This window comes from Oryctolagus cuniculus, chromosome 5 (assembly GCF_051225735.1).
Source record: "Oryctolagus cuniculus isolate XC-2025 breed Fujian yellow rabbit chromosome 5, ASM5122573v1, whole genome shotgun sequence".
NCBI classification, from domain to species: Eukaryota; Metazoa; Chordata; class Mammalia; order Lagomorpha; family Leporidae; genus Oryctolagus; species Oryctolagus cuniculus.
In genome coordinates, this window is record NC_142871.1 from 160,178,849 (window position 1) to 160,194,141 (window position 15,293).

The following is a 15,293-nucleotide window of genomic DNA, read 5'->3' on the forward strand; positions in this document are numbered from 1 at the left end:
TCTCCTTCTCTCTCTGTGTAACTCTGACTTTCAAATAAATAAATAAATCTTAAAAAAAAAAAAAAAAAAAAAAAAAGAAGTGGAGCAGCAGCCGGGACTTGCACCAGTGCCCATATGGGATCCTGGCACTGCAGGCAGCGGCTTTACTCGCTAGGCCACAGCGCGGGCCCCAAGGGAACCAGGTTTTCTAAGGAGGGACTCTGGCCCACGAACCTTGCTTCTGGAACTCCGGTCCCTTCTGTTTCTACACATCTCTTCCTCTCACTTCCTGTTATCATTTGTTGACCCAGCAATGGTGGAATCCTAACTGCAAGCCATATTTTACCTGCTGTTTCTCTAATTCTCATCACACACACCCCACCCTTGGGTACAGGATACTTGATCTGTTCCTCCTTTTCACAATGATCTCATTCCTGCCCCTCCCCAGCCCCCAGCCACAGGCATCCCAAGGGCCGCTTATCTTCACATCTGGCACATACACAGTGAGAAATGGCAGAGCGGGGGATGAGATGGGAGACACTAGGATAGATGTCACTTTGCTTATCCTTAATAGCTCAGCTACTGAGGAGGCAGGGTTCAGGAGACACTCACGAAACATAATTACAAGTCAATGCTGGCATTAGGAACAGGCAAACCCAGGGTTGAAGCACCAACTACCTGGAAGGGTGGCAGTCAGGGATGACATCTGGAGGAGGTGACATCTAAGGGTGGGCTATGAAGGATGAAGAGGAGTTGGAGATGCTAGGAGGGGCATCCCAGCAGTTAGAGATGGCAACGAGGAGATATGATGAAAAGCCAGAGAAGCAGTGGAAGTGGCAGAAGTTTGTGGGACCAAACAGTTGCTGAAACAAGTATGAGGCATCAAGGAAAAAGAACTGAGAGGAGAGAGATGGGTAAGGGGCCAGGCCATGGCAGTCAGCACACCAGGAGCTCAAACCTGACCCTGAAGCCGATGCAACGTGACAAGTAAGGGTTCACGGTGCTCTTTCAGCCTGTCTGGGAGTCCTGCAGTGCCACCATCGCTGGACACGCCAGGGCAGGGGAACCGGAGGCCTTGCTTCAGAGTTCCCCGGCCTTAGATTTTAAAATGCTTCAACATAGACATGACCTATTTGGACAAAGACCACACTGCAGTTTTCTGTTTCTAACTCATGGATGATATGGTGCCTAAAATATTTTCCATTTTCTGAATATTTGTGGAGGGTGAGCTTTAAAATATCCATATGCAATGTTTTCCACCCTAATTAATATTATTGCTAGGAACATAATAAAATGCCCATGGAAGAATGGACAAGGAAGTGATAACATAAGTAGCTGATAGAGTACATGCTTTAACATTTTTCAACCTTCTAAATATGTTTTCTATTTTTTTTAAAGCTAACTTGAAAAAACAGGGGTGGGCTGGGGCAGGCATCGTGGCACCGTGGGTTAAGCCGCAGCTTGGTACACCTGCGTCTGATGTGGGAGCGCCTAGCCCGAGTCGCAGCTACTCCAGGCTTCTGATTCAGCTTTCTGCTAACCCATCCTGGGAGGCAGCAGAGGACGGCCCAAATTCATGGGTTCCTGCCACCTACGTGAAAGACCCAAATGGAGTTCCTGGTGCCTGGCTTTGGCCTGACCCAGCCCTGGCTGTCGCAGGCATTTGGGGGTGGAAGATCTTCCAGCAGCTGGAAGATCTCCCTTCTCTCTGTCACTCTGCTTCCTAATAAAATAAATCTTTAAAAAAATTGGCAAAGTCCACAGTAAGTAACCAATTGTACTTAAAAATAAGTAGGGATGAATATTAAAGAGAAAAGTGTTTTTCTGGAGGGGAAAAATTAACTCAGTATACTTTTTACTGTATCATCACTAAAATTTAATACCCAATTTTCAATTCCCAAAACTTCAATTTCTTGAAGCCACGTCTGTTCAACAGCTGTCCCCTCAGGACACTTAAGAGAACCTGGTTCCATGAAGGACTAAACAAATACCTACTCCGTGCTGAAAATCTGAAGGTCAAGCAAATCTATTACTTTACGAAGCTTCTGCTCCACATGAAAGCAAAGTCCACTAAACATGTCATTTTCTTTTTGTCATGACAGTCAGCCCGTGGCATCTGGCTCCCTCGCCTCTCTGAGAACATTCACTGAAGGACAGTAACCATTCCCACCAGCTCAGGGCAGACCAGCGTCTGCTTCAAACTAAGCAAGCACACAGAAGCCCCAATGGGGGGGTGGCGGTGCCTTCAAAAAAGGGTACCTTGTGACTCAGCACAGTGGCCCTGAGAAGCCTTGCACGCTTGCTGTCTTCCAACTCTTTTTCTCTCCCCGTATCCCTGCAACCTCAAAAGGGGACCCCAAAATGGCCAAGTGGAACTCACTTCCACAGCTTGTTCATTTTTTCCCAGCCACTCCTATCCTTCCTCCTCTCTGGAATTCTGCAGGGAATCCTCTTAGATACACGCAGGAAAGTCAGGCCCACAAGTCTGGAGTCATCTCTTAGCTTTGCCTTGGCCGACCTGGGTGAACCCCAGGCCCACATTACTTCACCCACCCTCTCCTAGCCTCACCAGCTGCCTCTGTACATGGGACTGTCAATGATTTTTGCTCATCATTAAAATAAATCATGTAGAATATAACACATCTGCCACAAACCACGCCCAGAAGACCAACATCAGATACAGAATATTTACAGGTGTGTGAAAACAGGTGGCTGTAAATAACTAGGTTAACACACACCACGCTCTGATAGGCGCTGGTTTACTTCCCCTCCTGCTCCTGACCTGAGAATTTGGCATTTCTGAAAATCACCTGTTCCTGGGACAGCGTACAGGATGCCTGTCCCCAGCCACCTTGTTTGCTCCTCTCTGCGTTCCGTGCTTACCACTCCCATTTAGGAATGCCGAATGATTAGGGAGCCAAATATGTTTTGCTGCTTTGCGTCTACTTTCAGATATAAAGGTAGCTTCAAGCAGCACTCAACAGTGTGCCCACGATAACAACAGCACACACAAGAGCCAGGAATTATTTTAGGAATGGCAGGCAGAGGGCCACGTTACCGGAGGGCTGACACCCACAAACACCTTGGCGCAATATTACAGACAAGTGTGTTGGGACATCAGCAGACAGAAGAGCTGCCCCAGGCTGCGCAAGAGATACGGACTTTTGAAAAAGGAAGTTGGTTGTATTTTCTGTGTTCAGCTGCCTGACATACCTTGAACCCCTTCCCAAATGATCATAAACACCCTCAAAGATTTGACAGGATATAAAAACAAAAAGACTGCAAATTCGAATTTCTAAAAAAATCTGTGAGTTAAAAAATGGAAACTTCTCTTCAGATTAGCTCCAGCTAGGATCTCTCTCTCTCTCTCTCTCTGGATGTTTCAATTCATTGCTATCCACTCTTCTAGGCAGTAATCCATCATGATAGATTTGTTGAACTGAGATGAATTAAGATCTGGGTGTTTGTTGTGATCTTAGACCAGAGACATTTGAGTGCTGATTTGTGAACATCCAAAGAGATTTCCAAGATTCTAAGAACAGCCTCCAACCCCAAACAGCCCCATGAACCGTGAATGAAACCATCAACGAAACAGCACAATAATATTCCTCCAGCAGCAACAACACCTCCCTCAACTCCTAAGTTCTAGGATGCAACTTAAAAAAAAAAGAATCAGTCTCATGATAAGTGTACTTATCAAGGACCGTGAAGACTATGAATTCACAAGACTGGGTTGGAAGCCAGCAACCCTGGGACACACCAAGGCAGTTCTGCCAGAGCAACTGAGCTCAGCACTTCTCAGATCACAATGTCTCAAGTTTGTAAGAAAACAGCGTCAGCACTAACCTGTCACTAAAAGTAACTAAATCAGTAGTTTCCCAGATATTTGTTATTTTTATGAAATAACTGCGGATGAGCCAGTTCTCCGGAGGAGTGGGAGACTGGGAAACTCAATCAATCGATATGACCAAATGGGACTGGAAACTGGTTGGTTCCTACCTGGAATCCTATTGAGTGTCACCCAGAAATGTTCATCAGGGCTGTAGGTGTCTCTTGACCACTGCAGTAGATCAATGGCCCTTTTGTCACTGAACACAAAGTTGACAAACTCTCTGGTGAGGGCCACGTAGGCGGTACCAAAGTAGATGGTCAGCTGATGTGGCGGTGAGGTTTTCAGAATATAAGTATTTTTCACAAAAGAGCCACCTTTGCCTACATGCTCCCGGTGGACGTATTTAGTCCGTCCAATGGCATGGGCGGGGGGCAGCACCCCGGGGGTGATGTTCTTCCCTTTGAACCCTTTCAGGTACTGGACGATTTCCCTGTTGGTTTTCAGGGGGAAGTCCTGCCCACAGGTGTTGATGGTGTACTTCCAGGGGACGTGGGAGGCCACGAGGTCCTGCAGGCAGTTCAGGTCGGCCTGCAGCCTGGAGATGCCTGCGTAGACCACGGGCTCTCTCTTCGAAGCGATAAACGCGTTTTGGAAGCAGCTCAGTAACTGCAGCACAGAAACCTTAAAGTCAGTGGAGGCTTTCTCGTCCACGTGCACACAGTAGACGTTCTGGGGCATGTAGACGGCCCGGAAGAGCCTTTCGAAAGTATCAAAGTCCTTGTGGATGACCATGACGTAGGCCAGGGGGAAGGCAACTTCTTCTTCGGACAGGGGGCTGGTAATGTAGTGACTCTGCAGCAGGTACTCCTGGCAAGGGACTCTGCCCAGAGGCGACGACGGTGCTCTTCCCCACACAAAGGCCGGCTTCTCTTCTAAGGCGTAATTACAGGCATTGAGTCTAAAAGGCCTCTCACTGGAACTGTTCACCTTCTTGTAACTTTTTGGCGGGCTTAATTGGCGAGTGTAAAATATCACGCAAATAACCACAGTGAGCACAGTGCAGGCAAAAAAGTAATTCTTCCAAAAGTTCATTATTTTCGCTTTCCTGGGGGAAAAAGAATCTCTCTCTGCAGGGATTTGAGCAATGAAATCCCAACTGGGAGAGGTTGGACTGACTGCGCTTGCTAGTCTGGAATTTCGACAGCTTCTCCCGAGGGCTGGCTGCCTCTCCTGACTCCTTTAATCCTTCTGTTGTCTCAGCTTCGGGGTGTCTCATCCATCCTCCTTGGGGCTGGCTGGAGTTGAGACGCTTTCTCAGCAGCTCTGGTCTGCAGCCCGGCGGTGGTGCTGGATCCGGGCTGCTCACGCGGGCACTGACGGCTCAGCCCAGCCCAGCCTCCGGGAAGCCTCTTCATTTGCATATGAAACGTAACTGGTGGATCTTAGCAAATTACGTTCTGGAATGCAACGACAGGTCCTTCTCCCAGAAACTGTTTCTCTTGCTTTACTCCCCGCCTCCCATCCAATCAATTTCAATCTCATCTCCCTTCTCATCTCATGCTTCTCCCCTTGCTTTCCAGAATAAATGGCTCCAAAAATTTGGGGTGGGGCCTGACCCCACCACCTGCTATCAGTCCTTGGAAGCCACAGTCAGGACATCTGCTCCTTGGGTTTCTCAGTTCTCAGCTACCTCTTTTCCTGTCAGTCTTGTCTCTACTTCTGGGCGCAGATAAGGAAATGCACACTTGCAACAGGTCTAAGTAGAAGATTTTCAGCAGTAAAAATATCTCTGGTGGTGAAGTTTGCTGGATGAAATCTGACAGATTCTGAGGGGGTGCCATAGCTCATATGTACATTATGTGCACACTAGGGGAAGACAGAAGGAAGAGTCACACCCTTGGGGGCGTTTGATGAGAAGAGAAGGAAGCTAAGAGTGACTTTTCACATGAAAGGGTCAGTGTTGAGGATAAATAATGCAGTAAACACATTTTCGTTTGCATGCCCCAGAGAAAGATGATAGCCATTGTTCCCCAAGGGCACATGCCGGCTCCCATTTCACAGAGAGCTTCCGAGGACCTGAGCTGTTGACAAGGTATCATCTGTAGTGTGTGGGTCCCTTTCAGACCCTGACATCTTCAGATTTGAGGTTGTGTCCCAGAGCTGGCAGGTTTCTCATTCTCCTTCCCACCCAACCTTTCTCCCGCTCTGTACTCTGAAGATTCAAAGCACAAAAGCTACAGGGCTGATGTAAAATTCCTGGAAGTAGCAGTCAGTGTAACTAGGGGAGCCAGGAAGAGCAGGTCTGGTCACATTACAGAGGGGTTCTCCTAGGTCACCTGTGCGGCTGCTCCAGGCAGAGAGGCCTGGTGAGTGGAAGCTGCTACAGGGACCTTTCTGGCAGAAGGGAACTGGCCCAACAGAAGGGTCAGCTGTGGCAGCCCCCTGAAGGGGTGTTACACTCAGTCACCCAGCAACCCCACCTGCTTGGGCATGATTGACAGCTGGGGCACCTGCTCCTGTTTGGAAAACATTTGGTGCATACTGCAGCACTCTCCCTGCCCATTTCCTAGCCGGCACCACCCCTTAGCTTCCTCCAAATCACTGTAGGAATGAATGGCAGCAGTGGCATGGATGGGATGTATACTGATTTGGATATGAGTTTTGCTGGAGAGTGGAGAGTTGGCACCTGAAGCAACCCTCTTACAGATGAGGCGGTGGAGGCAGATACAGATACTCTTCCCAGAGGTGCTCATCAGGCTGGACCCATCAAGACGCTGAACCAGTCTCTGGCTAAATCCCAGTGGGTCAAGGCCACTAGGGTAAAGTTACTTAACCTCTGTAAGTACCAGGTTCTCTGTGACATGGTAAACAGCAGTGCCTCCCATTTCACTTAGGGAAGAAGATTAAACGAGGGAAAGTCATGTTCAGGGCTTTGTAGGAATCTGGGCACTTAGTACATAGCCAAGGAGCATTAGCTATGATTGCTGTTGTCTCTCTTTGAAAAGTGGCCAACACTTCCGAACCTGCTAATGGACCATAGGGGTTGGTTTTTTTTTTTTTGGCAGGCAGAGTGGACAGTGAGAGAGAGACAGAGAGAAAGGTCTTCCTTTTGCCATTTGTTCACCCTCCAGTGGCCACTGCGGCCGACGCGCTGCGGCTGGCGCACCGCGCTGATCCGAAGGCAGGAGCCAGGTGCTTCTCCTGGTCTCCCATGGGGTGCAGGGCCCAAGTACTTGGGCCATCCTCCACTTAACTCCCTGGCCACAGCAGAGAGCTGGCCTGGAAGAGGGGCAACCGGGACAGAATCCGGCGCCCCGACCGGGACTAGAACCCGGTGTGCCGGCACCGCAAGGCGGAGGATTAGCCTAGTGAGCCGCGGCGCCGGCCATAGGGTTTTTAAGTGGGTGGATTTACTCCCAGAAGGTATTGCTACAGTTTTCCTTCCCTACTGCTGGCCTCTCCTTGCTCCAGGGAGGGGATAACCCACACCCACCCACACCTACACACCCACACACACCCACACCCACACACCCACACCCACACACACCCACACACCCACACACACCCACACCCACACACACACACACACACACACACACGCATGAAATGTATCTATATGCGGGGAACAAACAGTCCCATTTTTATGCCTTTACTGCCCTTCATTCTTCTGAGATCCACACCCTTTTCTGCAAAGTATGTCCTTGGCAGAGCTTGTGGAGAACAAGACTGGGAGAGCTGGAGGGAGGAAGAGAAGCTGAGGGCTTTCAGTTCACGTTCCCCCCTCCCCTCTTCATCGCCTTGAGCTCTGATCCTGCAGCGGGGAGCTTCAGTGGACGCCAGCGCAAAGCAAACTCGAGAAATCATTCGTCATGATTCAGTGAAAGCAGACTGCCCATAGCAGGGAGCCGCAACACGATTTACGGTTCCAAACAGTGATACCAAAACAAAACAAAAACAAAAAACCACTTCTATAATTTGCCCTGACTTATTTACACTGGTTTAGATGAACAGCCTGAGATTAGAAAACGATGCCTATTTATTGGCCAGCCGGAACACCAGGTTTGTTTTGCCTGGTGTCTGTGGTAACAGAACAGGCATTTTCTTCCAGCAAATAATTGGGTGAGTTAAGCTATTAACTTCCAACCGAGACATTATTTCTACTCCATTCGCTCTAGTTGGTCTAACAGATTGAAAACTGTTGTTGAGTGGACATTTCATGTCCTGTCTCTCTGTGCCCCAGGATAAACTTTATGATCACAAACAAGAGGCAGCACAAATACTGGAGGTAACAGCACACACTCAGACCAGCTTGGACATGAAAACAAAGGGCCAGGCTCTCTGGGGGCCTCAGAGCACACGCCTGCATCTCTTTTCCTGTACAATGACTTGGCCCTCATTAACCTTACATGCATCTCGAGTCCATGCAGCTGGGTTAACAATGGCCAAGGCGAATGCTGGTCAGCAGAGGGGCAGGACTGGAACCCATTCTCCATTACACACGGTGTAACTATTGGCTACTGAGTAAAGGCTATGCTTATCGGTGAGTCCCCTCAACTCCCAACTCCACCAAGATTCCTCTGTCTCTTTGCGTTTAAGGCTTTGGTTGGTATCAGTCTGGCAACCTCAAACTCTTTGGCCACAAGTGAAACACAGAAAGCAAATAATGACTGATATTTAAGCAATCAAAATAATGATCACACATTGTAGGCTGGATTCACACAATCCAAAGCATAAGGTCAGGAAAGGGAAAATGAGGGAGGCAGCAGAGCTAATGATTTCACAGATGGCAGCTAGCACTTGGCCATAGGGTCATGGACATTGAAGGCCATGAAGAATGAAGAGAGGGGCCAACTCTGTGGCGCAGTGGGTTAAAGCCCTGGCCTACTGCACAGGCATCCCATATGGGTGCTGGTTCAAATCCCGGCTGCTCCACTTATGATCTGGCTCCCTGCTAATGCACCTGAGAAAGTAGTGGAAGATGGCTGAAATCCTTGGGCCCGTGCACCCAGGAGGGAGATCCGGAAGAAGTTCCTGGCTCCTGGCTTCAGATCGGCTCAGCTCCAGCCATTGCAGCCATGTGGGGAGTGAACTAGTGGATGAAAGACCTCTCTCTCTCTCTGTCTCTACCTCTCTATAACTCTTTCAAATAAATAAAATAAAACTTTAAAAAAGAAAAAAAGAATGAGCGAGCTTGAGTGCCTCTCAATGCCAGCAATTAATGGCAATTAATGAACCATGGTTTCAGGACTGATAACTATTTCAATGTTTTTTAAAATTACTTAATTATATATTTTATTTATTTGAAAGGCAGAGAGAGAGACATATAGATCTCATCCACTGCATCACTCTACAAATGCTTTCAATAGCTGGGGCTGGGCCAGGCCTAAGCCAGGAGACTGCAACTCAGTCCTAGGTGCCCCATGTGGGTGCCGAGTACTTGATCCATCACTGCTGGCACCCAAGTACACATTAGCAGGAAGCTGGAGTTGATAGCCGAACCAGGACTCAAACCAGGCACTCCAATACGGGATATGGGTGTCAAAATCAGAAGCTTAACCCAGGGGCCGGCACTGTGGCCTAGCGGATAAGGCCGCCGCCTGCAGTGCCAGCATCTCATATGGACACCAGCTCAAGTCCCGGCTGCTCCACTTCTAATCCAGCTCTCTGCTATGGCCTGGGAAAGCAGTAGAGGATGGCCCAAGTCCTTGGGCACCTGCAGCCACATGGGAGACCCAGAAGCTCCTGGCTTCAGGTTGGCACAGCTCCAGTCGTTGTGGGCAGTTGGGTTTGAAACATAGGATGGAAGACCGATCTCTCTCTCTCTCTCTCTCTCTCTCTCTCTCTGTGCCTCTCCTCTCTCTGTGTAGCTCCGACTTTCAAATAAATAAATATTTAAAAAAAAAAGAAGCTTAATCCACTGTGCCACAAAGCCAGCTGCATCAATAGATATCTTAGATATACATTCCACATATCTTAAAAGGCATTTCTGAAATATTGAGTCAAAGTAGTCTTAACTATTTTGTGCACGAAAGTCTAGGCTTCAATTATGTAGAAAACTCATCATTATGAGAAAACTTTCTTCTTGAAAAATGCTAGGCAGATATGTTTACCACCTGCTTCTACAAGTGTCAGACCCTTTTCTGTAAAGGGCCCGACGGCTGAGTTTTATAGGCGTGTGGGTCTCTGCCACAACTGCTCAGCTCTCTACTGCAGCGTTCAAGAGCCCTACACAGGACAGCTGTGTCCTCATGACACTGCAGTCTGGATTGCACGGTTCTGTTCATGCCATGAGATGGTCTGTTGCTGCTTTTTCTTGAAGCCATCTGAAAATGCAAAACCATTCTCAGCTCAAGGGCAGTACTGACACTAGGCCAGGGTTAGCCTGGGGCTGTAATTTGCTGATCTCTGCCCCAGATCAGAATCGGGCTCCTCCAGGCAGACTTTCTGCTATTTCAGGGTCTTTGAAACCACCTGCGATTCCTGTATTTTTCCACTCAAGAAAGCGTGAAATATGGGGAAATAATCATCTGGGTCGCCCTTGCACTCACATGAAGCTCTTTGTGCACAGAGTGTCTGGGCTGCAGCACACGGTGCTGGGATTTCTAGAGTCGGTCAGGTAATTGTCATCTTAGGCTCAACCTCATGGGGCGTGAGGATTAAGCGGGTTGGGAAACCTGAAAGCCCCTGCGTGCACTCAGTCGGGATTCTCGCGCCCATGGACCTCGGGTTTTGCTGGAGGTGACCAAGGACGTAGGAGCGCTCCAGCTTCTCCCGGTCGGACGCCGTTTCTGCAGCCGCAGAGCCACCCTGTTTGCTCTGGTTGCCTTTCTTCCCTAGGATGGAGATACAGAGCACTGATCCCATAGGGCTCTTAAGAAATTTAAGAAAAGAAGTTAGGGGGCCCGATTTTGGGGTGCAGTGGGTTGGGATGGTGTCTGCAATGCCTCCATCCCATATGAGTCCCGGCTGCTCCACTAGCGAACCAGCTCCCTGCTGATGGGCCTAGCAAAGCAGTGGCTGATGGCCCAGCTACCTGGGTCCCTGCCACTCATCTGGGAGATCGGGATGGAGTCCCAGGCTCCTGACTTTGGCCTGGACCTGCCCTGGCTGTTGTGACAATTTGGGGAGTGAACCAGTCAATAGAAAATTTCTCTCTCTGTCTCTCTGTAACTCTGCCTTTCAAATAAATCAATCTTTTTTAGAAATATTGAAACAGGGGCTGGCATTGTAGCATACCAGGTTAAGCCTCCGCTTGCAATCCTGGCATCCCATATGGGTGCGGGTTCGAGACCTGGCTGTTCCACATCTGATCCAGCTCCCTGATAATGTGCCTGGCAAAGCAGTGGAAGAAGCTCCTGGCTCCTAGCTTTGGCCTCGCCTAGCAGGCCATTGCAGCTGTTTGGTGAGTAAACCAGCGGAAGGAAGATCTCTTTCTTTCTGTTCCTCCTGTCTCTGTAACTCTGCCTTTCAAATAAATTTTTTAAAAATCTTAAAAAAAATAAATTTTATGGGGCAGGTGCTGTGGCATAGCAGGTAAAAGTTGCTTCCTGCAGTGCCGGCATCCCATATGAGCACTGGTTCAAGTCCTGGCTTCTCCACTTCCGATCCCGCTCTCTGCTGTGGCCTGAGAAAGCAGTGGTGGATGGCCCAGGTCCTTGAGCCCCTGAACCCGGGTGGGCGACCTGGAGGAAACTTCTGGCTCCTGGCTTTGGATCGGCACAGCTCCGGCCATTGCAGCCATCTGGGGAGTGAACCAGCGGACCCCCCAACCCCCGCCTCTGTGTCGCTCCCCCTCTTCGCGGAGGAACGACACAGGACCCTGCACTGTTCTTTCGTCTGCTCGGCCCTCCCCGGGTTTGCTGCTGGTTCTTCCCGGGTTGGCTACTATCCCTTCCACCTCCGTGGAAGGGCGGTTCCCCCTGGCCACTTTCCCCACTTCCGCAGGGGAGCGGCACACCGCCGGCCGGCTCTCTCGGGGGCTGCACAGGTGTTCCCCTTAGATGTTCCTGGTGCATGCCGTCTCTCTCCTCCTTTATAGTCCTCCTCCGCCAATCCCAACTCGGCTGCCCACACGCCGAGCACGCCGCTCTCCTCCAATCAGGAGCAGCTCCTGCAGCTTGTCAAGTTGGTGAGAGGCAGCTGGGTAGAAGCTGTTTACTCCTCTCCCAGCGCCATATTGTGGGAGAGCAGATGCATAGAATAAGTCTTAATTCCAGTAACAGTCTAGTCCGAGTTGCTCCCCACACTCTGTAACTCAGCTTTTCAAATAATAATAATAGTAACAAAAAACTTAAAACAGATAAAAAGTTGGAACAATGCCTTTTACTTAATATGTGCTTGACAAGTTTGAAAACCTCTCTCTGTCTCTCTGTGGCCAAACCTGACTCATACAGGACCCTAAGCATGCTGACTCCCTTCCCAGGTAGGTTTAGGGATGCAGAACAGCTATGCATGGGGGGGGGGGGGTCCCACACGCTGGAACTCTCAAGGTCATATTACCACGGGCAGCCTCAACTCTTCTGCCCTCCCCCCACCCCAGCATCAGGGAGCTGCCCGTCATTACCAACTGCAGCTGAAGCAGACAGGCATACAGGTTAAAATTGATTATGTTTGGCCGGCGCTGCGGCTCACTAGGCTAATCCTCCGCCTTGCGGCGCCGGCACATCGGGTTCTAGTCCTGGGTGGGGCACCAGATTCTGTCCCGGTTGCTCCTCTTTCAGTCCAGCTCTCTGCTGTGGCTTGGGAGTGCAGTGGAGGATGGCCCAGGTCCTTGGGCCCTGCACCCGCATGGGAGACCAGGAGGAAGCACCTGGCTCCTGGCTTCAGATCAGCGCAGCACGTCGGCCGTAGCAGCCACTTGGGGGGTGAACCAACGGAAAAAAGGAAGACCTTTCTCTCTGTCTCTCTCTCTCTCACTAACTCTGCCTGTCAAAAATAAATAAATAAATAATGATTGATTAGGTTTGTGAGCTGGAAGACCACACCTTCACCACGCCCCTGTGTGACCTCATGCCCCTAACTGGCCACACCTGAGTGCCCACCGGCCAATCAGGTTAATTAACCACTCCCCTCTGAAAGTGGATTAAAAGCCTGAGACAGGCTTTCCACCATTTTCCTTGCCCTGGCTTCTTGCCAGGAGGGGGCTGGCTGTAGCCCTGCACCTCCAGGGCGCGTGGCCTTCGGGCCACCGGCTCCATGCTTGGGCCTGTTCTTCAAAGCTACACCTGACTTAGTTACTTCTGGGAAGAGCCAGCCTACTGATGCATCCTGGGTATTTTGGAGACAAATATAAAGCACGGTGGTGGAGAGCGTGGCTTTGGAGGTTTAAATTAGACTCTGGGGACTAGAGCTGTGGTGTAGCGGGTTAAAGCCAACTGCAGTGGCAGCACCCCATATGGTCATTGGTTCAAGTCCGGGCTGATCCACTTCCTATCCAGCTCTCTGCTAAGGCACCTGGGAAAGCAGTAGAAGATGGCCCAAATACTTGGGCCCCTACACCCATGTGGGAGAACTGGAAGAAGCTTCTGATTCTTGGCTTTGGTCTGGATGAGCCCTAGCCACTCTGGTCTTTTGGGGAGTGAACCACAATGGCCAGTGCTGGGCTAGCGTGAAGCCGGGAGCCTGGAACTCCATCCGGGTCTTCCACATGGGTGGCAGGGGCCCAAGTACTTGGGTCATTATGTCCTGCTTTTCCAGGCTTATCAGTGGGGAGCTGGATTGGAAGCAGAGCAGGTGGTACTTGATCTGGCACTCAAATGAGATGGCGGCACTGCAGGCAGCAGCTTAACCCTGTGGGCCACAATGTTGGCCCTGACCAAGAACGTTTCTTGGCGTCACTGTGCCTTAGTTTCCCACTTTTTAAAAGGAATAGTGGAGGGGCCGGCACTGTGGCGCAGCAGGTTAAAGCCCTGGCCTGAAGTGCTGGCATCCCACATGGGCACTGGTTCTTGTCCCGGCTGCTCCACTTCCGATCCAGCTCCCTGCTATGGCCTGGAAAAGCAGTGGAGGGTGGCCCAAAAAGGAGCTCCTGCACCCACGTGGGAGACCTGGAAAAAAACAAACAAACAAACAAACAAACTCCTGGCTCTGGATTGGCGCAGCTCTGACCATTGCAGCCATCTGGGGAGTGAATCAGCAGATGGAAGACCTCTCTCTCTGGCTCTACTACTCTCTGTAACTCTTTCAAATAAATAAAATGTGAATGGTATTTAAATAAATAAATAAAAGGAATAGTGGAAAGCCTTATCCATGTCGTGGAAAGTAAATCTGGCTAGGATGCCCTCGAGATCTCCCACTACTTTCCCCCTCCCACCCCCAGCTTACCTCGTGCCTGCAGGGTCCCACCGCTTTTTACTACTTTTCTCTCAGCCCCTCTGGGGTGGCTCATTTCCTTCCCTGCTGCGGTTAGCTGCCCACCTGTGACCTCTAAGTGTCTAAGCCAAAGCAAAAATCACGGAAACCAGGAAACCACAAGCAAAGCGTGCACCTTGCACTACAGTCTGTTACATTTCAAGGAACAGCACAGATGATGATTTGTCTTGGGTTGTTCCTTTTCTCTGATTGCAAAGGTCTACTCTGAGAAAAAGACAGGCGGGGACCTGACCTAGGGGTCTGTCCCAGTCCAGAGATTCTTCTGGGTTTTCCTCTCATGCCAGCTACCTCCGAGCCCATCTCCAACCCCCTCTGCACTCCCAGACCCAGTCTGGAATGTGGGATTGAAAATTACAAGGGGAAGGATTTATAGGGGATTGCGTTTTACATTCCAGCTGCTGCCAGCAATCTATCCGGAAGATCCCATCCTCTTTATCTTCTGAATCTTTTCACATAAATGGAAACAAAATAGCCTTAAAATAGAGATAGGCAGTAGTTTCCCAACTTCTAATAGATGCCGTTGTAGCTCATTCAATCCACTCTTGAACTAGCTTCTTTCCCACAGAGCCTGTCACTTGCTTGAGTTTAGACAGTTTGTTAGGGCAGAGCACTTGGAAAAATCCCAAAACGCAGATGTTTCTTCTGCTTTCCTAGAAATTAAAACTGGAACAAATTTGCCTCCAAGATAATGTCGTGTGTTTGTCTGAAACTGAAGGTCACGTCTGCATTTGATTTTCCCATTGGTTAAAGAGGTTTGATTCAGATTGCGTATTTACCAACCCATTCTTTTAGATAAGATCTAAACAGACGGATCTATCCTCAAAGCCAACGGGAAGACTGTTGTCAGCAAGAGCAGGCACAAGAGTGGTTGCTGATGGCTAACACTGAGGTTTTGATCGTTACCCTTTAATGTGTTGTAACCCAGATAACCGAGGTTTCAATGATCGTCTTCTTCCAGTATATTGATCAGTGGTGCTCTGCGGAATTTAAATATTTAGGGCACTCATGATCTACATGGACACGTCCTGGATGTGGAAAGTGAGCAGAGGTGAGAGTGCCCGACCCAGCTTGCCCAGGACCGAGAAATTTCCCAGAATGCAAGATTTTCAGT

At 49.6% G+C, this 15,293-nt stretch overlaps 1 protein-coding gene across 2 annotated transcripts in view; it reads right to left on the reverse strand.

The window, feature by feature from the left end:
• GCNT2 (glucosaminyl (N-acetyl) transferase 2 (I blood group)) overlaps window positions 1-15,293 on the reverse strand; it is a 74,294-nt gene that overhangs the window by 40,383 nt on the left and 18,618 nt on the right. The window contains exon 1 of one of the 2 annotated variants that reach the window (XM_002714168.6): window positions 3,979-9,372. The exons of the other annotated variant lie outside the window; for it this stretch is intronic. Coding sequence (XP_002714214.3) covers window positions 3,979-4,903 — 925 coding nt within the window. The 5' untranslated portion in view covers window positions 4,904-9,372. Of the gene's footprint in view, window positions 1-3,978; window positions 9,373-15,293 lie in introns of those variants that run through there. 2 annotated transcript variants of the gene reach the window in all.